At 40.4% G+C, this 26,846-nt stretch overlaps 2 protein-coding genes across 8 annotated transcripts in view; one reads left to right on the top strand and one right to left on the bottom strand.

The window, feature by feature from the left end:
• The window catches only part of eif3m (eukaryotic translation initiation factor 3, subunit M), a 37,545-nt gene extending 20,129 nt beyond the window's left edge, over positions 1-17,416 (top strand). The window contains exons 8-11 of the mRNA XM_067994184.1: positions 1,496-1,577; positions 13,681-13,824; positions 16,010-16,070; positions 17,136-17,416. Coding sequence (XP_067850285.1) covers positions 1,496-1,577; positions 13,681-13,824; positions 16,010-16,070; positions 17,136-17,256 — 408 coding nt within the window. The 3' untranslated portion in view covers positions 17,257-17,416. The remainder of the gene's footprint in view (positions 1-1,495; positions 1,578-13,680; positions 13,825-16,009; positions 16,071-17,135) is intronic.
• LOC137328060 (coiled-coil domain-containing protein 73-like) overlaps positions 5,046-26,846 on the bottom strand; it is a 156,751-nt gene continuing 134,950 nt past the window's right edge. For 3 of the 7 annotated variants that reach the window (XM_067994177.1, XM_067994180.1, XM_067994179.1), the window contains 2 exons: positions 25,014-25,147; positions 16,042-17,979 (listed from right to left, as the gene is read on the bottom strand). In XM_067994177.1, the coding sequence (XP_067850278.1) occupies positions 17,626-17,979; positions 25,014-25,147 (488 nt within the window). In that variant the 3' untranslated portion in view covers positions 16,042-17,625. Of the gene's footprint in view, positions 5,263-16,041; positions 17,980-20,144; positions 20,277-25,013; positions 25,148-26,846 lie in introns of those variants that run through there. The other 4 variants (XR_010964603.1, XM_067994181.1, XM_067994182.1 and 1 more) reach the window with 4 other exon arrangements.

Genomic DNA, 26,846 nt, shown 5'->3' with positions numbered 1-26,846 from the left:
TAAGTGGTAATCAAGGAGGTACACTGAAAGTTAATGGAGTGTCCTGTAAATTATTAGTGTTGTATTTGAGCATAGTAAGCTCTTTAATAACAATCAGCACAATGCTCTGTCAAATACAATTGCTGCTACTGGATGGATCCCAAAAGTTTCTTTGATCTTTTAGTTATAACCCAGGGGGTATTGAAGTGAGCAGGATTATTGGGCAGACATTCAATTCCCACATGCTGCTGAATTTTTTTTTAAGTGCCGTGCCTTAAATTATTTTTTCCACAGCTTGAATTGGTCATTGCGTTAGGACTGCAGGAAGTTTGAGGCAGAAACTGTCAAGGTTACATGGAAGAGAATCTAATCTAAGCAAGCGTTTTGATGTCTTTTTTATTTGGACTGCGGGCCTGGGATTCTTGTCATGAATCTTGCATTGATTGAGCCTATTTCAGATCAGGCTAGAAATAACCTGATGTGGGGTTACTGTAGCTAGGTTGTGGGATATGTTTGATTAACACCTTGATGCTCCAATACTATTCCTTTGTTTTAGGGTTTATCTAACTGGTCACAATGCTGTGCAATGTCAGTGGGTCACTGTGGACTTAACTCAGTCCTATAAAGCAGTGACTTTTTTATTCATTCATGGGATTGTTGGCAAGGCCAGCATTTATTGCCCATCCCTAATTGCCCTTGGGAAGGCTTGAACTGCTGCAGTCTGGGTAGTGAAGGTACTCCCACAGTGCTGTTAGGTAGGGCGTTCCATGAGTTTGACCCAGCGACGATAAAGGAATGGCGATATAGTTCTAGTAAGGAAAGGTTGGTGCAGTTGGGCATTAGTGACTTTTCTGCATTGGCCTCCAGACAGATCCAAAGCATCAACCTCTCGGTGAAGAAAGCTTCTGGTGGACCTCAGTTCATGTCTTTGGAGCAGCTGTTGGTGCAGTTGACCTGAAATGGTGGGCCGGTATGGGAAGGAGAAGAAAATTAGTGAATTGGATATTTCCTACAAGGGGGAGAGATCGTAAGCTTTTTTTAAAAATACAGATGGAGTACTTTGTACTTAAAATCTACTAGGTTTTCCTTCACCCTTAAAAGGACCAAATGAGTTTTAAAAATTATAATTGCTTAGCATTTCACAAAATGGTTTACTTTTGTGAGCAGTTGTAAATTTTTTTTTAACAAATCAAGACCTCCTGGTGAATTACTGACTTTTTTGATATTAATATAGTTTTGTATTTTGGTCCTTGACTGTTGAAGAAAAATAAACTTGTTTGCAGAAGCCATTTGATAAATGTTTAATTAACCACAGTTTTCTCCGTGAAATCAGAGTGTTCAGGCAGCTTGCCAAACCATTGCTGTGTTGTGCAAGTTAACTTCTGAGAGAGTATTTGGCACAGCATTTTTCAGTCCATATAAATATATGCGTTTTAATTGTGCATCTGACGTTCTGTATTTTGTTGCTTCACATTGGAATTTACATTAATCTGACGCGTGTGTCTTCTTTCAACAGCTCTTGACCATTTTTGTTAGCGGAAAATTAGCAGCCTATGTTAAATTCTACCAGAGCAACAAGGATTTCATCGATTCACTAGGTGAGATTTCATTCCTTCAGTTAGCATTTGTGTAAGAATAATGTTGTACTTGGAAAGAATACATTTTATTTTTTTCCTTTCATACCCTCACTACTGGGTGGTTTAGGGAGATGGATTATTTTTCTCTGAATAATTGCTTGTCAGAAAAGCATCTTCAAAATTCTCTAGCATTTTTTTTTAAAAAAAGCTCAATGTTGACTTCCTGTCACCAATCACTGGTTTCCTTTCCAAATGGATACTTTTTTTTAACATTGATTTTTGGGATGTGGGCATTGCTGGCAAGGCTGGCATTTATTGCCCATCCCTATTTGCCCCGAGAAGGTGGTGGTGAGCCACTTTTTTGAACCACTGGAAGGGGTTTGATACAATTGAGTGGCTTGCTTAGGCCACTTCATAAGGCAGTTAATAGTCAACCACATTGGTGTAGGACTGGAGTCACATATAGACCAGGCGGCAGGTTTCCTACAATAATGGCTACACTTCAAAAGTACTTCATTGGTTGTGAAAGGTGCCATATAAATTGAAAAATCTTTCCTTTCTAAAGGACATTAGTGATCCAGTTAAGTTTTTACAACAATACAACAGCTCCACGGTCACTTTTACTGATACCAGATTTTTATTTCCATTTTTTAAAAAAAAAACTGAATTCATATTCTCAAATTGCCACAGTGGGATTGAACGCACTTTTTATGGATTATTAACCAGGCCCCTCTCAGTAACATAACCACTACACTACCGTACTCCAAGGAGTTGTGTACTATTGCACGGTTATAAACAGTAACCAACCACCCCAGTAATGCAGGCACTTAATGGGTGACTTGCTGGTCCAGTATGCAGAAGGGCAACACTAGGTTTGAACTCTAGGCTTCCTTCATATTCATAGTCTGGGTTCCCTAAGATGGAAATTTGTTGGGTCTGGGCTAGGCCGCTTAGTGCAGCTCTTGGGAGAAGCACCAAGATTGGGCTTCAGTATTTCCAGCAGCTGGTCATGGAACAACACTGAGGAACGCTGTAGAAATATCCCCATGTCCCTTGTCCATCGTTCGGCTGGAATCCAAGGTGTGTAGTCTGCAAGATTCGCGATGGGAACATGAGGCTATAAATATACTTTGGACAATAAGAGCCCTATGGGGAAAGAGCAGGGGAATGGTACTAATTGGATAGCTCTTTCAAAGAGCTGGCACAGGCACGATAGGATGAAAGGCCTCCTCCTGTACTGTATCTACTTTGATACTAAGTTCTAAAAACTTCATTAAAATAAATTGTATGTTCACAAACACTGGGTGCCTCAGTCACTCAAATGTATTAAATAAATTTGACTAAGTATGGATTAAATCCTTTTGAAATGGTCATTTTGATTTTTTTTTAATATATATATATGTTCCACATTTGACAGTAGCCACTTACAAATTAAAAAAATAAAGTACTTTTCTGTAGGATGAAGAAATGTCTTTGTGCTGGATTAACCATAGTTCTCATGCTGTCTTTTTGTTGTTTAAAGGCTGTGTTGCATGCTTGAGTGTTCAAAAAGGTTTGTTCACCAAAATTTTGGCATGGTCCCATGAAGCAGCAGGATGTGAGTTTGCTTAGAGATTCCTTACACAGAGTTCCTAACCTCAGCATCTTGGAAGGGGAGAGAATTTTGCGCAAAGGAACTTCCCCCTGAAAGAGAGGGAACATTAGGGAGTTGTTGTTGTTAACTTTGCAGCCGTTGGCTTGAAATCAGCAGAGGCCTTGGACTAGGTAAAGCCAGGATGAAAATAAGTTTGGGGGTGGGGGGGGCGCGGGGGGAGAAGGAAGGGCCACTAAACTTTGTTTTATGGATCTTCTAAGTTTATAGGTGTGGGGGTAGTCCAAGGTGTTGGGTATATACTATGATATGATGCATATATGTGGCTTTATGCCATTGATTCCCTGTGTAGTAGGTTCCCTTTTTTTGGCCATGTCGTCTGCAGGCAATTCCTTGTGTAGATTACGTTTTTAGATGGAGAGAAGCTAAACTCAGAGAGCAAGTCACCAGTTTGGCAGTTCACAAGAAATGGGAAGTAGAAATTTTACATTGTACAGTACATGGCCATTAAGAGACATTGTTTTGGCAACATGAAAAGGGATTTCACCTGGTATCAGACAAGAAAGCACCATCATATTGCTTTAAGGAGAAATTGTAAACAATTTTACAACACCAAGTTATAGTCCAGCAATTTTATTTTAAATTCACAAGCTTTCGGAGGCTTCCTCCTTCGTCAGGTGAACGACCTGACGAAGGAGGAAGCCTCCGAAAGCTTGTGAATTTAAAATAAAATTGCTGGACTATAACTTGGTGTTGTAAAATTGTTTACAATTGTCAACCCCAGTCCATCACCGGCATCTCCACATCATTAAGGAGAAATGGGAGAGGAAAAAGAGAATCATTTCAACTTGTTTGTATCTTGTACCTAAACAATATATTCTTACTCATATTCAGGACATTGTGTAATGTTTCTTTCTTTATATGTTCATATCCACAAAAGCCTGGTCTTTTCAGGAAGGAATGCTTTAATTTACAAAGCTCTAATAAAGTTAACCCTTAGCCTCCCTTTAAACTAGTATGATTAACAGAACAAATGCTAATATACATTATAAGAAGTAGTATCTTCAAATACATTGTACTTTAAAGTTGCTGGTTAAAGTTATTGGTAGAATTTTGCTGGATATGAGAATGTTTTGGATGGTGAATTTCTGTGTAAGATGTTTTAATTGATTTGTTGACTTGCTATAATCTCAGCAGTGTTCTTTGTTTATCTCATTTTTCTAATTCCATTTTAAAACATCACTGCAAATTTTCCATAATGTTTCCAGATATTCTATATAAAAGAGCTGCATATTTTGAAACTGAGGTAGTCTTCTGGTACAGGGTAGCAAAAATTCTTGAACATTAGGTCAATTTTTGTTAGGTCATTTTGTTTGTGAGGTGGAATTGTACCAACCAGTGCCCCTTGACCTGTGAATTCTCATTATGCAGCAGGTTGGGGGAAACATTGGGTTGAGCATTAACCTTCTAACCTTAAAGTGTCAGTGACCGCATTTAATGTGCTGACTCTGAAGTTTCTGTGTGCAAAGGGTTTATGTCCTTAATATGTAGATGGCACAAACTCCACTCATCACCAGGAACTATACTTGAGAGGGATCTGATGAAATGTACATAACTGCAACCTGTACAGTAGAGTGACTGAAGTGTGGAAAAGATGTGCGCAATGGATTGCTGCAGAAAGCTGTTATGGTTCTATCACCCTCTACTCCATGAACTAGACAATTTGCTTCATCGCTTAAGGCAGGGAGTGTTGATGTCAGCAGTCTCCTTATTTACACACTCCAGGAGGGAGTGGTAATTAACACTTCAGCACTCCCACAGTGCTGTGTAATTGACTGTTTAAAAGGTGCAGTGATTTCTAATGTACTATTTGTATTAAAATGTGATTTTCATATTGCTCTTGTTTTTGGATGGCAGGGTTTAACAAATGCAGAAATTGCTTAGTGATGCAGAATACTTTATTGCTGCATTAGGATTTTGACACACTAGTAATAAGTAAATCTCTTTGGCAGAAAATGAGATGCTTTTAAAACTTCGTACTTGAAATATTGGCGTATGCGTCTGATGTCTAATATAGCTCGTGCTTGGAAATGTTGATCTGGCAGCAAGTAAACTCTGTTGGAAGAACATTTTGAGAATATTAGGAACATTTTTGATCTTGTGGTAGAAACTGAATTTCAAGTTGTGTAGCTTGAGCTATAGACATTCGCTCCCCTACCTAGGATGATGGATGTTTGACATTTACAGAATTAGTCGTGTCTACACCGTCTACTCAAAGTTGCTTAATTCATAGAACCATAGAAAAGATATAGCACAGAAGGGGGCCATTCAGCCCATCGTGTCCGCGCCGGCTCGAAGAACAACCAGGTGCCCATTCTAATCCCACCTTCCAGCACCTGGTCCGTAACCCTGCAGCTTACAGCACTTTAGGTGCAGGTCCAGGTACTTTTTAAGAGTTGAGGGTCCCGGTCTCTACCACCAATTCGGGCAGCGAATTCCATATACCCATCACCCTCTGGGTAAAAATGTTTTCCTCATGTCCCCTCTAATCCTTCCGCCAATCAGCTTAAATCTATGCCCTCCAGTTCTTGAACTCTCCGCTAGGTGAAACAGGTACTTCCTGTCAACTCTATATCTGGGCCCCTCATAATTTTGTACACCTCAATCAAGTCACCCCTCGGCCTCCTCTGCTCCAAGGAAAACAACCCCAGCCTTTGCAATCTCTCCTCGTAGCTGCAATTTTCAAGCCCTGGCAACATTCTTGTAAATCTTCTCCGTGCACTCTCCAGAGCAATTACATCCTTCCTGTAATGTGGTGACCAGAACTGCGCACAATACTCCAGCTGTGGCCTTACCAGTGTTTTATACAGTTCCATCATTACATCCCTGCTTTTGTATTCTATACCTCGGCTAATAACGGAGAGCATTCTGTATGCCTTCTTCACAACCTTATCCACCTTCAGGGACCTGTGCACATGAACTCCAAGGGGTCTCATTTCCTCCACCCCTCTCAATATATTCCCGTTTACTGCGTTTTCCCTTTTACTGTTTGCCCTTCCTAAGTGCATTACCTCACACTTCTCCGGGTTGAACTCCATTTGCCACTTTTCCACCCACTCCACCAACCCATTGATATCTTCTTGGAGTCTACAGCTATCCTCTTCACTATCAACTACACTGCCAATTTTTGTGTCATCTGCAAATCTGCCAATCGTGTTCCCTACATTCAAGTCCAAATCATTAATATATACCACAAACAGCAAGGGACCCAACACTCAGCTCTGTGGCACACCCCTGGAAATGGATTTCCATTCACAAAGACGTCCATCGACTTTTACCCTTTTTCCTGTTACTGAGCCAATTTTGGATCCAATTTGCCACATTTCCCTGTATCCCATGGGCTTTTTACCTTTTTGACCAGTCTGCCATTTGGGACCTTGTCAAATGCCTTACTAAAATCCATGTAGACAACATCCACTGCACTACCCTCATCAATCCTCCTTGTCACTTCCTCAAAGAATTCAATCAGATTTGTAAGGCATGACCTTCCCTGATTAAACCATGCCTTTCCAAGTGACCGAATCAATACTGAGAGATAGGATAAACTAATAGTTTGCCCACCACCGAGGTAAGACTGACTGCCTATAATTGTTCGGCACTTTCCCTCGTACCCTTTCTAAACAATGGTACTATGTTTGCAGTCTTCCAGTCCTCCGGTACCTCCCCTGTATTTAGTGAGGATTGGAAAATGATCCTCAGAGCATCCACTATTTCCTCCCTGTCTTCCTTCAATAGTCTAGGAAACAATCCATCCGGCCCTGGTGACTTATCAACTTTCAAGGATTCCAGTCCCTCTAGTACTTCCTCTCTTGTAATGTTTACCTTATCCAATATTTCACACCTCTCTTTAACTACTACGTCTGGATCATCCCTTTCCTTTGTGAATACGGAGACAAAATATTCATTTAAAATCCGACCCACATCCTCTGCTTCTACACACAAGTTACCCTTATCATCTCTGATAGGTCCCACCTTTTCCTTAGCTATCCTCTTGTTCTTAATGTACGGATAAAACATCTTTGGGTTTTCTTTAATCTTACTAGCTAATATTTTTTCATGCCTTCTCTTTGCTTTCCTTATTTCCTTTTTTACGTCATCCCTGTACTTTCTATACTCCAGGTTTTCTGTGACAGTCATAAGCTTTCTTTTTCTGCTTTATCTTGCCCCGTATACTTCTAGACAACCAGGGGGCTCTAAATTTGGCCGTGCCACCCCTTTGAGAGGCCATGTTTGCATTGTACCTGTAGAATTTCACTTTTTAGTGCCTCCCACTGGCTTGCCACTGATTTCTCCTCAAGTAGTTGTGTCCAGTCCACTTCTGCCAAATCACCTTAGTTCTGTAAAATTTGACTTCCCCCAATTTAAAACGTTTACTCCTGAGTTAACTCTGTCCTTTTGCATAATAATGCGAAAACTAACTGAATTGTGATCACTATCTCCAATTTGGTCACCCACTGTCACTTCACCCACTTGCCCATCTTCATTTCCCAGGAATAAATCTAGAATTGCATCCCCTCTTGTTGGGCTTGTCACGTACTGGCTAAAAAAGTTCTCCTGGACACCGATCAAGAATTTTGCGCCCTCTGTGCCCCTCACACTGTTTGAATCCCAGTTGATGTTAGGGTAGATGAAGTCCCCTACTATTATTGCCCTCTTACTTTTGCACTCAGAAATGTGCCTACATATTTGTTCTTCTATCTCCCTTTCGCTATTCGGGGGTCTATAGTACACTCCTAGTAGTGTGACTGCCCCTTTTTTATTTCTTAGCTCAACCCATATGGCCTCAATTGATGATCCATTTAGCATATCATCTCTTCTCACAACTGTAATTGATTCTTTAACCAATAATGCTACTCTCTATCCTGCCTGAAAACTCTATATCCAGGGATATTGAGCTGCCAATTACCCCCCTCTTTAAGCCAGGTTTCCGTTACAGCAATGATATCATGCTGCCATATGTCTATCTGTGCCCTTAGCTCATCTGCTTTGTTTATATTGAAGTATATACCCTTTAACCCTGTCAAATTCCTGTGCTGAACACTATTTAACCTTTTGCTTCTTTTGCCTTTGAGTCGCTAGCTACGTCACTAACTGCTTTTCTATTTCCCGTTTCCTGGTGTGAATTTGTCCTATCTGCACCTGCCCTTTGGTTCCCATCCCCCTGCCATATTAGTTTAAACCCTCCCCAACAGAACTAGCAAATGCCTCCGCGAGGATATTGGTCCTGGCTCTGCTTGGGTGCAACCCATCCAGCTTGTACAGGTCCCGCCTTTCCCAGAATCTGTTCCAATGCTTCAGGAATTTAAACCCCTCCCTCCTACGCCATCTCTCAATCCACGCATTCATCTGGTCTATTCTCCTATTTCTGCTCTCGCGAGCACGTGGCACTGGGAGTAATCCTGAGATTACTACCTTAGAGGTACTGCTTTTTAATTTATTTCCTAACTCCCTATATTCTGCTTGCAGGACCTTATCCCTTTTCTGATTTGAATTTCTTTGGTACTCAATTACCACTTTGTCATTTAAATTGTTCAATTCAAATTATTATATAATTCAATTTTTTTTAATGCAGAAACTTTGAATTATCAGGAGGACACTGCATAAGCTGAGTAAATGTTTTTTAAAAATTTTCATCTCTTTTAAAAGTAAGATATGTAATTGGAGAAGCCTTGAGAACTATTTATAGTATCAAGGCTTTTAAACCTTTTTTGTAAACTCTTACACACCAGTGCGTCCCAGGCTTCTTTTTAAAAATAAATGCAGTGTTTAACTTTTGTTGAATTCGATCTTTTCAAATTGACACTGCCTCAAAAGAGTTGTACTTAACCAGAAACTTCTTTACCCAGAGATTGGTTAGAATGTGGAACTTGCTATCACATGGAGCAGTTGAGGCGAATAGCATAGATGCATTTAAGAGGAAGAGTTAGATAAGTACATGAGGGAGAAAGGAATAGAAGGTTATGCTGATAGGGTTAGATGCAGTAGGGTGGGAGGAGGCTTGTGTGGAGCATAAACACCAGTACAGACCTGTTGGGCTGAATGGCCTGTTTCTATGCTGTAAGTTCAATGTAATAACCTGTTCCTCTTACACTGGCAGCAACAATATAAGCTACAAAGCCATGAGGGTTAGTCATAATTCAGAAAACTACAACTTGACCCTCTCTGCTTATTGCCGTTTATTTCCTTCAGGCAATTTGAGTTCCTTTTGTGATACATTATCCACCTACGTTTTGCCAGTAACCTGCCTATCCACAGGTGGAGCATTCGAGTGGATCTGTTGGTCAGTAGACCAACCCTTTCTGGCACTGCAGGAACTTGGTGTGTTTCCTCTGGACCCCATTTATTTTCTGCTGTTTGTCTTTCTCCTGTCCCTCTCCATGAGCAACTTTGGGCTGCTAACGTTCGGCCCAACTTTTTTTTTTGGACTGGACTGTACAGGACACCTTTGTCCATGTGTTTGCTATGTGATTTGTGCTGTGATGGCTGTTTTATATACAATTGTTTGTATTGGCTTATGTACATTGAAAATTAAATTTGGTGCGGGGGAAGGGAGGGAATGCAAGCTTTCGGCTAAAAGGACGCACTTATTTTAATAGAAAGCTCAGTACGGCAGCTGGTAGATTAGAGGTAGGATAATGGAGGTCTACACAGTGATTACCACAGTCATCCAGCTGAGTAGTTCTGATATCAATAACAAAAGCAAACCTTTCAATTGGTTCCTGAATGTCAGCAGAACCACATGTTGAACTGCTGCCTTCTAACGGGCAAGCAATTATGTTCCTTTTTTAAAATAATTTTATACTGTTTTATTGCAGTAGAGATAATGGGCCCCGATATTACCAGGGCGGCAGGGGGGGGCGATTGGGCGCGTGGGTAACGCGACCGGTGAAATCAGTCTGCCCCGCGCGCAATCCCAGGCTAATTGGATCTACTTACCTGTTGTTTCGGGTTCCCCGCTGCTGAGCTGCGCGGCGGGCGGGCTGCGCATGCGCAGTGAGGTCTGTCAGCTGGAGGAGCCCTATTTAAAGGGGCAGTCCTCCACTGACATGCTGCAAGAAATAGGAAAAATTACAGCATGGAGCAGCCCAGGGGGAAGGCTGCTCCCAGGTTTAATGATGCCTCACTCCAGCTCTTTTTGGATGGAGGGAAGGGGAGGACAGAGAACACCCCCCCCCCCCCCCCCCCCGGGCAGGCAGGAGGAAGCGGCCTGGCTCGAGGTGGCAGAGGAGGTCACCTGCACCACCAACATGTCACGCACCTGCATACAGTGCACGAGGCGCTCCAATGACCTCAGTTGGGCAGCCAAAGTGAGTACACTTACTCATTCCCCGACACTCCGTCTGCCACATCACCGCCCCCACCCCACATCTCCTTCTGCACTGCCAACACTACTCTGTCACATCACCCCTCATCCTCATCTTACCTGCACTTACTCACCTCGCCAGTACTCATCCCACCACTACCACTCAACCCAATCCTCATACAATCTCATGGCTCTATCTCATACTCACCCTCTCATGCATCTCTTTCACAGTCAGCCTCACTCAACCTGCCACTACCCGTGCTGCAGCCACAGGGCATGCATCACATATGTGCAGTAGGAAGCGTAAGGCAAACGTGTCGTGAGCATGAAGGGGATGCACAAGGATGTTTGAGGGTTTGTCATGGTTTTTACTTATATTTAATTTCTGATCAATGCACATTACATATTATTGTCACCACTACTGCCACGTCTTTGCGAATCTTGTCTGGTTTGTGCAATAATGCCCTTTCCTGAGGATCACAATGAAGACCCACACCTGATGCCACCCATTGTGTCACTACAGAGTGGATGTAGGTGTATTTGCAGGGCTCTTTTGTGCAGATGACCGAGAGACGTCGGCGATGTCCCCGGTGGCACCCTGGGAGGATGCGGAGGAGAAGTTGTTGAGGGCAGTGGTGACTTTGACAGCGACAGGTAAGAAGATGGTGCTCGGGCCAGCTGGGAGCAGCTCGGCATGAAGGAGGCTGCAGATGTCCACGACTACATGTCGAGTGACTCTGAGCCTCCGTGTGCAATGCTGCTCAGAGGTCTAGGAAGCTGAGCCTCGGTCTGTGGACCCTGTGGCGAGGGTAGTGCCCTCTGCGACGCATCTCTCTCTGCCTTTGCCCTCCCTCCTGCTGTGCAGGTGGATGTGTCACAGCACTGCGTTGTGGAGCTCCACGTGTCAGAGGTGGATGGCAAGGCTGGTGATGCTGTTCGCCTTCCGAGGAGGTCATGACTGCAGCTACGGCGGCCCCCATCCGGAAGATGTACATCTGAGGGGGTCCGCAAGGTAGGTACATGTGTCTGGACCGGGGTTGAGGTTACAAGTTGGTGAATTTTGTTGTTAGGAGGAGGGTGGCGGAGGCCAAACTTTGTCCAAAGTGACAGAATGGCCTCCTGCAATGAGTGAGGGTCCCCCCCCCCCCACCTGTCAAATGGACCTTTGCAGCTGCCACAGGCTGATAGCTGCAACACGTCCATTTCAACTGGGAGTGTTTCTCCCAGTACGGGAAACAGTCCCAGTTGTTTGTAAAATCCCACCCCTCCTAAAATATCTTGTTAATCAGGTCTGTAAACGACCTGAAATACCAAGATAAATAGCTTAAGTGGAACCCCGTCTGCTTTAATTGCCGGCGGGAGTCCCACGTGCGGGGGCTGCGCGCGCATGTCAGCGCATCTGTGGGAAACCCGGAAGTGGGCGGGTTGGAGCCCCCCGCCAGGAACGCACCCGATCGCGGGTGTTGAAATAGAGCCCAATGTGAGGCAGATGAAAAGGGTGATAAGTGTGGCAGTAATGGTGAAGGCAGATGACAACACATGATGCACCCTTCAACTGCTACATAACCAAATAATATTACCAGGTTTTGTTTCTGCCGTGGATTAATGTGGGAAAGATCTGTCAGAGGGGTATGATTTATAGAAGGGCGAGGCAATACCTGACACTATTCTGGGCAGCTGCTGCTTTTTCTGAATAGTAAAAAGTTTCATTTTATTAATGTATTCCTGTAGTTTCCTGCAAACATTTAGTAGTAAGCAGGCATTAGTTTTCACAAAACAACTAGGCATGAAATGAAAAGGGAAGCTGAGTTTAATCCTCCCAACTCATCACCTTTTGGCTCTTGTAATCTCACTTTGGGTAAATCTAATTTAGCTTTTCCTCTTTCTGAGCCCTAAAACTGCAGCAGTTTGAATAAACAAAATTACTGCCCAAAAATATGATATGCGACACTCATGTCTCCAGCTAAGGTACTCTGAGCAAATTACGGCTCCCATCTCAAAAGGTGTAGCGGTTCCCGTTTAATTATTGACTATTAACGGGGGTATTCCAATGTGAACTGCACAGATTGCTTGGTTCTTCACATGACCATTGGATATATGAGCGAGAATGTTGGGGAACTCTGCCATTTTGTTCACTAATTAAACGTACCCGTGAGGCTGACAGATGGGCTGACATTTCTGAAAAGCTGCCCTGTATTCCTGCTGACTTTGTGTACAAACAGAAGCTGTAACTCAAGATTTATGGTTGTGAATTAATTTGTATTTTACAATGTTTACTCTTGATACAAAATGAAAGGGCAGCCTAATATTTATGGATCACTAATGCATTTTAAGTACAGGATGAAGTTTTACAGGGTTCTTCCAACAGGCGGCATGATTCCTAAAGTCGTAATTTGCCTTTATTAATGTTGACAAGATAGGCCAAAAGTAACAATCTTTTGTCAACTGCTTTGCCCTAACACGTGTACCCTTTCAATAAACCTAGTCTCATCACCAACACCCTGCTTAAAGTTCATCAGTATCTCATTTGCATTTGTTAATTAGGGGTAGTGTGCGCTAATTGATTTTCTGTGTAATTTCCTGTTAAGTCGCATTAGCTGTAGTTTTGCCCTAGTGTACCTCATTCAAATGAGTTATGTTTTTCACTTCTGTTGCCATTAATGCACTGTTTGATGAGGCAATGTTAATTAAAATTTGAACACTGGCTGTAACACTTAAAGACTATGCACAAGGTTTGCTTTCTGTTCTATGGAGGAAAAGTTTTGATACTGCTCTTTAATCATTCCATCTTATGGACTTAGTCCAAAATCATTCCTGATTTTAATTCATTTAGTACATAATATATATAACATTCCATGTGGAATGAGGTTCAATAAACCCCTTTTTGTTTAGTTTTGATCTGGTGGTGTTCTGGGTATAATTCTTGCCCCGGTGTTTACTTTTATTTTTTAAAAAAAAGATTGTCAAAGCAAGTAAATAACAAAAATAAGATTTCATATGGTTTGGAACTTTGATGTTGTAATTGGTGAATGGAAGCTGTTTGTTGAAGGTCCCCAGTTTTATGCAATTATCCACATCTGAAACAAGGCAAACTAAAAATAAGCCCCAAAAAAACTGTAGTGACAACAAATGCTCGGTACAATGGCCTAACTAGTTTTCTTTGATTGCAGGACTATCTCATGAACAGAACACCGCAAAGATGAGGCTCTTAACCTTAATGGGAATGGCGGTAGAAAACAAGGAGATTTCCTTTGATACTCTCCAGCAGGAACTTCAGATTGCTGAAGATGATGTTGAAGCATTTGTTATCGATGGTAAGCAAACTGAACAAACTCTCTGTTGAATTTACTAATAAAAAGGTGTACTATAATTGACTTTTTTGAGGGGGGGGCGATCAAATTTGCCGATAAAACTTTAAAGTGACTAAAGATGTAATAATACTCTGGGGATGTTTTGAATGTAGTGTACTGCTACCTCAGCCCCCTTCTGCCCCAGACTTTTGTTATCCATTCCCCTGACTGAGGAATTTCCACATTTTCGCCAGCAAGTGAGCTGGATATTAGTATATTTCTAGTCCTGGTGCTGATGCTGGCACTTCAGTGAGCTGCTTCGCTTGGAAATATGGAACTTCTCATTCCAGGTGGAGGAAATTAAACAGTTTTTCAAACAAAATAATTTCCTGCCTGTCCTATTCTCCTTTAATTCTCTGCAATCGATTGTTTTTTTTCCATACTTTCCCAGGGAGGGATGGTAAACTTGTTAAGGAATGGTTCCTTTTTTAGGCTTTTCAAGCATACGTCATGGATCACTCATGAAACAGCATTGATCGTTGGCTGGACCACTCTAATCAAGGCGGATACTGCTTATGTCAGAAGGGAAGGACAAGGAGACCTTACACAAAAAATATATATATTTTAAAGTCTTTGAGGACTGCAGTAGCATTCTGGCACTAAACTAGAATGGCACAATATTTCTTATGTTTAAAAAATACAGCAATATTATTTCATCTCAGATTTTACTTGCTAGCATTAAACATTATATATTTGCAAAGAAAAATGATGATGGTAATGTGATAGTCTTGTTTTGAAAGCTGCAGACACTACTCCCGGTGATAAATAATGTGAACTTAAGGGTACCCAATTCTGGTTAAGAACTGTAATGCCCTAATAAATCAGCTAATTGCAGTTGGACAGGAACTAACCAAATGTCAAAAAATTCTTGTCATAGTTAAATTGATGGCAATTGACTTGCAACTAATAGCCAACATGTTATAAGAACAAAGCATTTCAGTCCGTATATTGGAGACGCCATTTAAAGTCTTTTAGCCTTGTGTTTCACAGTACAGGGTCCAATGCTCAATCCTTAAAAATAATTTTTTCTTTTGTGTGTGAGCCGAATGTCTAGATTTAATTTATCTGGTTTTATATGGCATCATAAACACAGGATGTGTTTTGGTAGAGAAAAGGAGGTTCCACAAACAGACAGGATATTGCATTTAACAAGTTGGCAAGGGGTTTGTAAAATCCTTTATCTCAATGTCAAGTTGTTTTCCTAATTCTTTCTCCTCTCCCAGAAGTGTTTTGGTTAATTGTTTTGTTTTTAGAAGTTTTTACATTTATTGTATAAAAATTAAATTGTGATGTTTAAAATGAATCATTGGAAAGCATTATAACCTTATTTACATTTCCGAGCAGCAAAACGGCTATTCAGAACTTTGTTATCTTCAATTAGGCTTTTGTTTTGTTTTTCTCAATTTATTTTTCATGTGCAGAGTATACTCTGTAGGTAAAATAAAGAATTTGCCTTTTTATATAGCGCCTTATCACATCTCGAATGTCACGTAGAATGAATTAGATTTTTTTCATTTATGTGCGTTTTTGAACTATCCTTCGCAAATGGGGTTTACAAAAAATTACCATTGGGTATTCTTTTTCTACACGTGGTAAGCTTTTTTTTGATGAAAAATCTAACCATGGGTATTATAACCATGAAGGATGCTTTAAAACTCGAGTCAGCTGTGCTGTATCGCACTGCTGTGAAAGCATGCTCCCCATCCTAAATCCCCCTTGAGGATGAGCCTTTCTAGACTTCGGAGCAGTGAGTCACAATCACAGGATAAGGATTTATCTCGAGTCATTTACATGAGGTTATTTTTACAAAAAAACAAACAGGAGTTTGGCTAGTTTAGAGAATTAAAATGTCCTGTTTCCACTTTAGTACCGCATTCACTTGTGTTGATTTTAAAAGATCCCAATGTTTACGTTCCCATATCTGATGTGAGGCACTTTGTTTTTTTAACTTAAAAGGCCAGGTAAAAAAAATTGTAAGTGATATTCACCATTCAAATGTTTTTTTGGTTTACTGCATATCCTGTTAAATACCTTGAAATTCATTGCTGCATATATGTAAATGAATGTAAGTTCTTCAATTTCAGAAGTTAATTCTACAAATCAAAAATGTCTTGAGTTTAACATTTGAAAATAAAATTGAATTTTCCAGCTGTTCGGACGAAGATGGTATACTGCAAAATTGATCAAACCCAACGTAAAGTAGTTGTAAGGTAAGTCCATTTTAATCAAAGCACAGTGAATCAATTCTGCTCACATCAAAAATGTTAAATGTATGTGGTTATATCTAGTCACTGCTGTATAAATGGTCATGGTTTGGATTAGCTGCATATTGGGAATCTTAGTCCTTGGTTACTTAAGGTCACATTTCTTGTTTTTGTTCCAATACCGCAATAACTTGTTTGAGTCGCTATCTGTATGAATTCAGGCCAAGTCTACAAGAATAAATTATATAAAACACAAGTCTGGTATGTTTATAATATGAGCTAGCAACATCTATTGGCTAAAAGGTTCAAACTTTTTATACAATTACAGCAAAAATTTAAGTAGAAACTTTAAGATCAACTTTTGAAAAATGAGGACAGTGGTGTTCATCTGTGTGGAATTTGAAATGTGTTCCTCCTTTGTGTGTGTACTAATTTTTAACATTTGATTTGCACACCATCTACTTCAGAGGCACATTTGTTTTACAAGACACAAACCTTTTTGTTCTGTCCATATCTAGACAGACTTTGTATTACATTGTTTTTTTGTGTAGGCAAATACACAGTAAGATCACAAACAGCAATGAGATGAATGACAGTTAATTTGCTTTTGGAAGTGTTGATCGATGGAGGAATGTTGACCACGACACCAGTAGACCTCCCTGCTTTTCCTTGAATAGTGCTGTGGCATCTTTAATGTCCACTAGAACAGGTAGACAGAGTGCCCTTAGTTTAACATCGTATCTGAAGAACAGTACCACCAAACAGTACTCCCGCAGTACTGCACCGGAGTATCAGCACAGATTGTGGTTAACTCCTGCAATGGGATTTCAATCCACAATCTTCATACTTCAAGGCAAAGGCCCTGTTTAAACTAGTTTGATTGATTTGGATTCAGTCTACCCTGAACTGGTGATTAAAAGTAAACGGTATTTCAGAGAATTTGTGCATCAACATAAACTGAATGAAACGGTTGAGCATAGTGATCTTAAAACAAGCTTTACATTTCCATAATGTATTGTAAGTAATCAACAAAATGTAGCTAACTTTTTTTTTCCCCCTTCTCCATTATAGTCACACCACACACAGAACCTTTGGGAAACAGCAGTGGCAGCAGTTGTATGATAGTCTTAACTCCTGGAAACTGAACTTGAACCAGGTGCGGAACAGCCTCCTCAGCATTTCCAACACTTGAAGTCCCATAAAGTGTCAGGACTTCCCAATCATTTCATTTTAAGGCCATTGTCAGAATTCAGTTTGTTTTTAAAAACTAAACAGCTATTTGGGTAAAGATCATGGCTGTTCTGGGGAATCATTTGTAAGTTCCAAGTATCTAATAAAAACTGTGTGCTTTACCCAAGTCTTTTTTTCTTAATTTGTCTGGCAGCACAGTGTTAGTTTTACACAGAACATTAAGGATAACACTAACATCTAATTTGCATTTGAAATCTTTAACCATGTCTGTTCACTAACAAGAGAACAACTGCCAAAAAAGTGCCTCCCTGAATTGTTTTTTATTACCTGGAAGTTAAACCAATGAAACTGTACATAAGTATAATAGACATTAAGTTGTTGCTGTTATCTTGATTTCACTCTTATCTGTGCTATCATTGGCTTTCCTTTTTCTCGTGTGCTTGAGCCGGTCCAAACTGAGAAACCTTTCTATTTTGTTGATCTGTCCTTTAATGGTGGAATACTGGGAATCACATTCATCCTCAAATAGTAACTCTTGGGTGGCAGCTTTAGGCAGAGGGTTTGATCTGGAAACCTCTGGCAACTTAATCACTGGTGACTGCGGATTAAAGTACGATTGGGAGCAAGAAGCAGAGAAAGATTCTGTAAACTGTCCATGATGTTTCATTGAAGCCGGTGGATAAGGAATCTTGAAACTTTCACTGGAGGATGAACACACTTTTTCCTGAATGTCAAATTAGAATTTTGTTACATGTATTGTAATAATTATTGGTTAATTAAACTGTCTATTAACAGGATTTAATTAAATAGCATATTGTGAGACTCCCAATAATAATCTTTGGCTTTATTCTCGTGTAGGAAGCAGCTGGAGATCCAGCATAGCTTTTCTGCCTGAAGGTTTCTTTATTTAAATGGTTATACCAATCATCAGAACTTAAAATTCTAGATTTCAAAACTCTAAAAGAGTTTTGTCTGCAGTCAACCATAAAAAAGACTTGCATTTGTACAGTGCCTTTCATGACCACGGGATGTCTCAAAGTGCTTTACAGCCAATGAAGTCCTTTTGAAGTGTAGTCACTGTTGTAATGTAGGAAACACGGCAGCCAAATTGCGCACAGCAAGGTCCCACAAACAGCAATGTGATAATGATCAGCTAATCTTTTTTAGCAAGTCAGCCAACAAGAATAGCAAAGGGACTAGAAAATCCAACTATGGGGGCTGGTGAGCTATAACACAAAATTTAGGGTCTACGTTGCCAGTGGAGAGCCTCACCCACCAACTGCACATAACAGGAAATTACGGTATACTGCCCACAATTTTCCATCCATTTAAAATCCATGGATGTAAACTTGTGGGCAGTGCGCCTGCAATTTCCCAATGCGGGCAACTGATGGGCGAGGCTCCCAGATTGTAATATATCTTTGGAGAATTGGCCCTCTGTAGTTAATGGAGAAAACAGTTTAAAAAAAGATTTATATACAGAACTAAAGTTCATAGTACTTGGACACAATACAAGAGTGTGGCTTAAATGTGGTATATGAAGGATAACTTCATTTGATTGACAATGACTAAATCTAAAGGTGACTGCAATTTTCCATTTGAAACAGCTGCTTTAAATCAGCAGCAGTGAAGGAGGATTACGAGAATTTCCAGCTCATGATTGAAATGGTTTGTACTCTATAGTGAAAAGTCCTAATGAATTTTTTACACCAACTTGCATTTATATAGCGTCTTTAACATAGTAAAACATCCCAAGGTGCTTCACAGGAGCGATTATCAAACAAAATTTGACACCAAGCCACATGAGATATTAGGACAGGTGACCAAAGAGGTAGGTTTTAAGGAGCATCTTATAGGAGGAGGGACCGGCTGAGGTTTAGGGAGGGAATTCCAGAGCTTAGGCAGCTGAAGGTACGGCCGCCAATAGTGGAGTGATTTTAAAATGCCTTTCTTGCACTACGAACAGATTTGCTAATAGTGGGCCACCTTTGGAAGACTGCTACAAATAAGTTTTAGCGAGTGTCGGATAACTGTTCCAAATTTCACTTGGTAAATCCTATTTTATCAAATGGCCTACCTCACATAGATGAATATCTTTTGGTATGGTTTACAGTTTGAAATGTGACCTGTTTAATTAGATTATGCCCTGTGTTAAGATTTTTTTTTGGCAGGGGGGGGGGGGAGAAAGAGGAGCTGCCAACTTCATCAATGTTCAGCTCATTTCTTGCATTTAGGAACTGATTATCTATTGACAACCAAGTGCTCCACTCCCATCTATAGACCGTGAGATGAAACGCTAATTCAGGTTGGGTAAAAATGAGAAAATGGTTACAAAATGAGAAAAATACATGTGAAGAGAAAAGAAAAGCAGATAAATAGTAATAGTTCATATTGCTTCCAACGGTCGAGCTTGTCATTTTAACTGAGTCTAAAATGGGGGAAATTGGCCCAATTAGTTTCTTGGGACTGGGTCTGTTGTAACAAGTTACAAATTTGAACAATTAAATTAGCTGAAGTTTGTTTATGCACTCTCAATTGGCATTCATCACAAATGGTCACAGTGTTACGTTAACTATATGCCAGTGGAATCTTGGCTGTTGCTTTGGTTAATAAATATTTCCATCTTTTAATCCAGTAATGGAAAAGGTAGGCCTTTCTTACATTACGAACAGATTTTCCAAAAGCAGGCCACCTTTGGAAGACTGCTATAAATAAAGTTTAGTAAGTGTAGGATAACTGTTCCAAATAACAATCATATAGATATTTTGGATACTAATTTTTTTACACTAACCCAACAAATGGTGGAAGAGGTAAATGAATATTAATGATTCCACAAGGATTTCTTCCTGCCAAGTCGAGAATGAATTTAAAAAATAGGATAATACTTACAAGTCCCACGTTATAGTGCTCTGTTCATAGTGTAAGACCACATTCATAAACGAAAGGGAAGCAGAGCCAATAGTGAGCCTATGCACTCTGCTTCTGAGAAGAATGGTTCACAAGTTTTTTTGTAAATTAAACCTAGGGCAGAGATGTGAAAAAAAGTCACATTTCTGTTCAGGATTTGGTGAGAAAGTAATTGAGTAGCAAGAGAAAGATGGGAAGAAATGTATGTATTCAAGGGTTCTAATCTCAACTGAGCGTTAGAGCCACATTCTCACAACAGGTTTTGTTGGAAGAGCTGGTTTTATTATTTTAACCTAGGTAAGGATGATCTAGAATTACAGCGGAAGTGAATTAATAAAGCATGCAGTCTCCTAAGGCCTGAGTTATAAACAGACAGTAAAACATTCAGAATTTTTATGAAAGTGGAGGAGGCACTTCCATAGAGAGGCAAAGTGGCCAATTCAGATTTAAAAGGAAATAATAAGAACACTCTGATGATAAAGGGGAATAATAAATAAACATGGATAGTGAACAGAAAAACTCAAGATAGACATCCCAAAAGAAATGCAATACTAAAGACTGACTAAAACGCTACCTCTGACTAGCTTTAAATTTCATCATGTATAAGGCAAAAAGGAAAACAAACCCAGACCAAAAGTAGAAAGGGGGGAGGAAGGAGATTAATGTTATAGTATAGTTAGGTATTTATTGGGCGTGGAAGCCAATAGGAGTCCCGGAACGTAAACTTAGTATCTGATAGGATGAGGATTATGGGAAGATTGATTTAAAATCTTTATTTTTAACCTATGTGGAAAGGCAGATCCTTAGTTATTCGAAGAATCAACATGGTAGCATCAATACTGCCAGTGTAGCATCTAAGGAGGGGCAATAACCTGCAGTAGTTTAAGGGTTATATTTAGAATAGTTTTGTGTTCTTAATAGACAGGAGACAAGCTGCCCCCAATGTTGTTTAATCTGGTTATATCCCATGTTGGGATGGCCTCTTTTTAGTTTCTCCCAGACTCTTTATATGTTAATTATAATAATGCACCAGACAGATTTGAAATTGCAGACTAATCTCATTGTTCATGTGACCAAACCAGCAAAACTAAATCAAATTGATTTCATGAGTTAATGGGCATAAAGTAGTCTGAGCTGTGTGTGCAGGAATCACAATGCAAAAAGGGCAGTAGAGAGAAAAATGAACGAAACATAAGAAACCAATACACTTACATGGAAGCTGGCATGATTCAACGTGTGCACAGTTTGTGCAACCCGAAAACTGAAATATAACGTTAAATCCTTCAGATCTCATCTTAATCGTACAAAGCAAATATTGTCCCCTATAATGAATGTGAACTCTTGATATATTGTGAATGTACCCAGTTATATTACTAAGTTCTAAAATGTATTCCTTTAAAACCAGTTCCCTTGAGATTCTATGTTGGCCCTATTGAGAATAATACACCATAAGCTAGTTAGTTTCAATGCAAGCGAACGTATCTACGCCTTGCCCCTCAAAGGGGACAATAAGAGTGTTGCAGTTACTTTGCCATTAAATTAGCAGAGTGCGACCTCCTGACTTCTCCAACACCGATGAACTTGTGAAGTCACTTTAACTGTTTTAGGCACAGTTTTCCTCACTCTCATCCATATGGTCAGGTTAACCTTCACTCTATTGACCTCACATTTCCCGGTATGCATAGTTATTTGTTCGATTGCACTGGTGCCTCAATAATGATTCCTTCAGTTCTGATGATCACCTATTTCACTTACAAATGCCATAGAATGGTGGTGGACAGCTGACAATATCCTTAAAGCAAGACCAGAGCCATTGTGACTGTCTATACAGAAAGACAGGTTGCCATCTCAAATCTCCACTGAACAGTGCTGGACTCATTCTGAACCTGAGCATTCTGACAGTTTTATGAAAGGGAAATAGTGTTTGACAAATCTGAGTTTGAGGATGTAACTAGCAGGGTAGATACAGGGGTGAGGGGACTAGTGAATGTAGTACATTTGGATTTTCAAAAGGCATTCAATAAGGTCCCACACAAGAGGTTGTTACACAAGATTAGGGCTCATGGGATTGGGGGTAATAGCATAGATTGTTTTCTGTCCGTTAACTAATCCTCAGAGAGTAGGAATAAATGGGTTATTTTCGGGTTGGCATGTTGTAACTGGTGGGGTGGCGCAAGAATCTATGCTTGGGCCTCAGCTGTTTACAATATATATCAATGACTTAAATAAGGGGACCAAGTGCAATGTGTCCAAGTTTGCTGACGATACAAAGCCAGCTGGGAAAGTAAGCTGTGAGGAGGACAGAGGCTGCAAAGGGATATAGACAGATTAAGTGAATGGGTGAGAAGGTGGCAGATAGAGTATAATGTGGGGAAATGTGAAATTATCCACTTTTGTAGAAAGAATAGAAAAGCAGAACATTTTTTTAAAAGGTGAGAGATTAAGAAATGTTGGTAGTCAGAGGGATTTGTGTGTCCTTGGACATGAACACAGAAAGTTAACATACAGGTACAACAAGCAATTAGGAAGGCAAATGGTATGTTAGTCTTATAAGAGGTTTGCAATTATATGGGGCTCTGGTGAGACCACACCTGTTTGCAGTTTTGGTCTCCTTACCTAAGGAAGGATATACTTGCCTTAGATGGGGTGCAACAAAGGTTCACTAGATTGATTCCTGGGATGAGAGGGTTGTCCAATGCAGAGAGGTTGAGTAGAATGGGCCTATACTCTCTCAAGTTTAGAAGAATGGGAGGTGATCTCATTGAAACGTATAAAATTCTTAGAGGGTTTGACAGGGTAGATGTTGAGAGGCTGGAGAGTCTAGAACTAGAGGTCGTAGTCTCAGGATAAGGGGTCAGCCATTTAGGATCAAGATAAGGAAAAATTTCTTCACTCAGAGGGTTGTGAATCTTTGGAATTCTCTACCCCAGAGGGCTGTGGATGCTCAGTCGTTGAGTACATTCATGACTAAGATCGATAGATTTTTGGACACTAAGGGAATCAAGGAATATGGGGATAGAGCGGGAAAGTGGAGTTGAGGTAGAAAAATCAGCCATAATCTTACTGAATAGCGGAGCAGGCTTGGAGGGCCATATGGCTTACTGCTGCTCCTATTATGTTCTAATCAAACATGAAGAAGCTCAGTATTATGCAGCAAACGCCATGGAACTAGTGAATAAAATCAAATTTAAAATTAAAGATTAATGCTTTCATTAAAATAGCACGTTAAGTGAGTCATGAACAGTAATTTCTACCCTATCGTTTCCTCCTGCCTATTGATTTTATATCCGTTCACATACACACACTGCACAAAAATACGTCCAAATAAGCTGAGGAACAAGTGGGATCTCTACCATCCACCTCACCTCAATATCACACCAACTGACTAATTAGTAAGCAGGTTCGCCATCCAAAGGCTGCTCATTTCATTAGCATAACCTCTGCATTCAATGTCCACAAACCTCCCTGCATCGTTACCAAATTGCCAAAGTTCTACAGTTGCTATCCCAATCAAGACTCATTTGTCACTGAAATGCTCTCACCAGTTAAAGAGGTATCAAAACACGGTCTTTCCTGTGCTTCTACTATCCACAATCCCTCGTTATAGTGAACAGGGCTCTAAGACCTGTTGCTGGCGGCGCCAGATCTGATGGAATGCTGCCTCACACTGAATCAGGTTGTCTTCTTTCAGGGCTCAATTTTTTTTTTCCAGGTTGGTTCAAGTGATAAAAGTGCCCAGGTTGTGAAAAGTTAATCTGATGAAACTCTCAAACTTTTTTCAAGTCCTGTATGTCATTTATATCCCAAAGTGGATCTCCCCTGGTGTTGCTCACAGTTAAGTTAAAGCATGCACTGTTTTATGACGACAGGTTACAATACACCATGCAATGCACAATGTATTATTCCGCAGCTGCATATAGTGACACCACTATTCCCGGCCTGAATGGAGATGATTGGGTAATAACCCCATCGATCACGCCTGGAGCCCGCACTGCTGTAAGTGACTGGGATTGATTTTACGCAAATAATTTGTATCATGTAACTCTCCTCCTTTTATCGGGCGACTTTGTTGTAGTTTCGATTATGAGTTCTGTTTGCTGTAGTTCGTAAAGACTCTTTTTAAATGGACTCTGCTGTAAAATAGACTGTTTGCTGTGAGTCCTGCCATAAGTCCCACCCTGTCTCCAACTCATTGGCTGACACAGTGGTGTCAATACTTACCTCATTATTCCGCTGTTAAGGTGGAGCTAAATGTAAAATGGCTCATCCCTTTAAGGCCACAAGGTCTAACTAATGTAAATTTGTGTCCTGAAGTCAGTTAGAAGGTAATTGTTTCTCAAGAGATTAGCAGCTGCTTGTAAATCCCCAGTTGCCCCAGGTTTGACAAACCAACTGGAAATAAGTACCATTTTTTTAATATGTTTGACACTTTGAAATGTGATGGATGAATACTTCATGCAAGACTTTTTTTTGATATAAAATATCTTAACTGCCAATTATTTGTTAAGATATATTCCAATCTATGCTTCCCTGTCATGTGCCACTTTTGAGAGGTACAGTCTGGGATTTTTAAACTTTTTTATTACATTTCCCTTGACAATTAATGCTTTGTTCAGGATATACTGCATACCACCTTTCCCCCTTTCTTCCAGCCTTGCAAAAGAACCAGATATAGTCTCATTGATGTATATATTATACCTATTTCCTTCTATATCAACTTTAATTGTAAAAAAAAAGTCCCAATATTTTTGAAAGCCACCTGTGTCACAAATTGTCTGTTTGTTTACAAAATGACACGTTCCTCTCATTAGCTCACCAAAGGTTTAGAATGATGTTTTAAAATCTACTTACCTGCTCTGGAATACGTGAAAAATTGCAAAACGTCTGTGCTATTGCATTCCACTCCTCACTGGAATTTCTCTTGGAGTAAAGAGGAACACTGGAGGTATTAAAAGTGTCATTCACCCTTTTAGTATTGGGAGAATCTGAGTGACAAGAGAGGAAATGGTTACAACTACACTCAATGTGCCAAACTTTGAAATTCCCCAGATGCTAATTTTGAAGTCATTGAACTGCTAGTTTGTATCTGACCTTGAGAATTATGGCTATTCGAGTTTAATTAGAGAAACTTCACCGTTCATCCATTCACTAGACAATTTCCTATTCTAATGTAGGCTTTGATCTTACACTACCACAAAATACTCAAATCGTTTGAAATATTTCTTCAAAATATATCTTTCCTTGACAAATACCATAACACTTTAGTATGTTTAACGAATGATAATTACTAGGGAAGAACAAATACTAATTTGTGGTGCAGAATTGCCTGAATTTCACCTTACTAGGTCTCAGATGTGCAATTTCTGTTATTTCTACTGGGCACTCTTGGTTTCCTGTCAGAAGTAAAGAGAAATACACTCCTAGAGTTCATGTCTGTGTCTGGACTTAGTCACATAGGGTCTGGTAAGTTGATCATGTGAGACCGTAAATCATTTTTGATTGGAAAACCCCCATGTGACCAATACATTTTGGGCCTTTGGGAGGAAGCCAGGTTGGGAGATAGACTTGAGTACCATGAGCTGGATGCAGGCTTCAAAGTTATATCGAGGATACTGGGTTCATGGGAGTGGATTACAAGGCAGTTATCTAATCAAAGGATTTAGACAACATCATAAACAACAGGAGTGAAAGTCAACATTTTTGTTATTTTAAGCCTGAGATTTGATCGCTGGTACCGGTACGTATACACACACACTAGCCCGATCTCCCCTAGCTTTGCTCATGGATAGGCTGGGTTCAGAAGCATGGTTGTAATGGCTGCGAATCTGGCCTATCCATTTGAGGCTATTGCTCTGATACTTCCTGTGGAGTGAATGGGTCTAAAAATGGAAAGCAGGGGGAAGAAATGTATTGACAAATCACAAAGAATTAAAGGGGAAGTTAGAAAGAATGCTTTTATACAATAACAACTTGCACTTATTTGGCGTGTTTGAAGTAGTAAAACGTCCCAAGGCGCTTCACAGGAGCGATTATCAAACAAAATTTGACACCGAGCCACATAAGGAGATATTAGGACAGGTGAAAGAGGTAGGTTTTAAAGAACGTCTTAGAGGAGGAGAGATAGAGAGGCAGGGAGGGTTAGGGCCTAGGCAGCTGAAGGCATAGCCGCCAATGGCGGAGTGATTAAAATCAGGGCTGCGCAAGAGGCAAGAATGGGAGGAGTGCAGAGATCCAGGAGGGTTATAGAGCTGGAGGAGATTACAGATAGGGAGGGGCGAGGTTGTGGAGCAATTTGAAAACAAGGATAAGAATTTTAAAATCGAGGCGTTCCCTGACTAGAAGCCAACGCAGGTCAGTGAGCACAGGGGTGATGAGTGAACGGGACATGGTTCGAGTTAGGATATGGGCAGCAGAATTTTGGATGAGCTCAAGTTTATGGAGGGTGGAAGATGGGAGGTCGGCCAGGAGAGCGTTGGAATAGTCGAGACTAAAGGTAACAAAGGCATGGATGAGAGTTTCAGCAGCAGATGAGCTGAGGGTGGGGTGGAGACAGGCGATGTTACGGAGGTGGAAGTAGATAGTCTTGGTGATGGAGCAGATATGCAGTTGGAAGCTCATCTCAAGGTCAAATAGGACACCAAGGTTGCGAAAGGTCTGGTTCAGCCTCAGACAGTAGCCAGGGAG

This window comes from Heptranchias perlo, chromosome 12 (genome assembly GCF_035084215.1).
Source record: "Heptranchias perlo isolate sHepPer1 chromosome 12, sHepPer1.hap1, whole genome shotgun sequence".
NCBI lineage: Eukaryota > Metazoa > Chordata > Chondrichthyes > Hexanchiformes > Hexanchidae > Heptranchias > Heptranchias perlo.
This window is presented reverse-complemented; position numbering and strand designations above follow the sequence as displayed.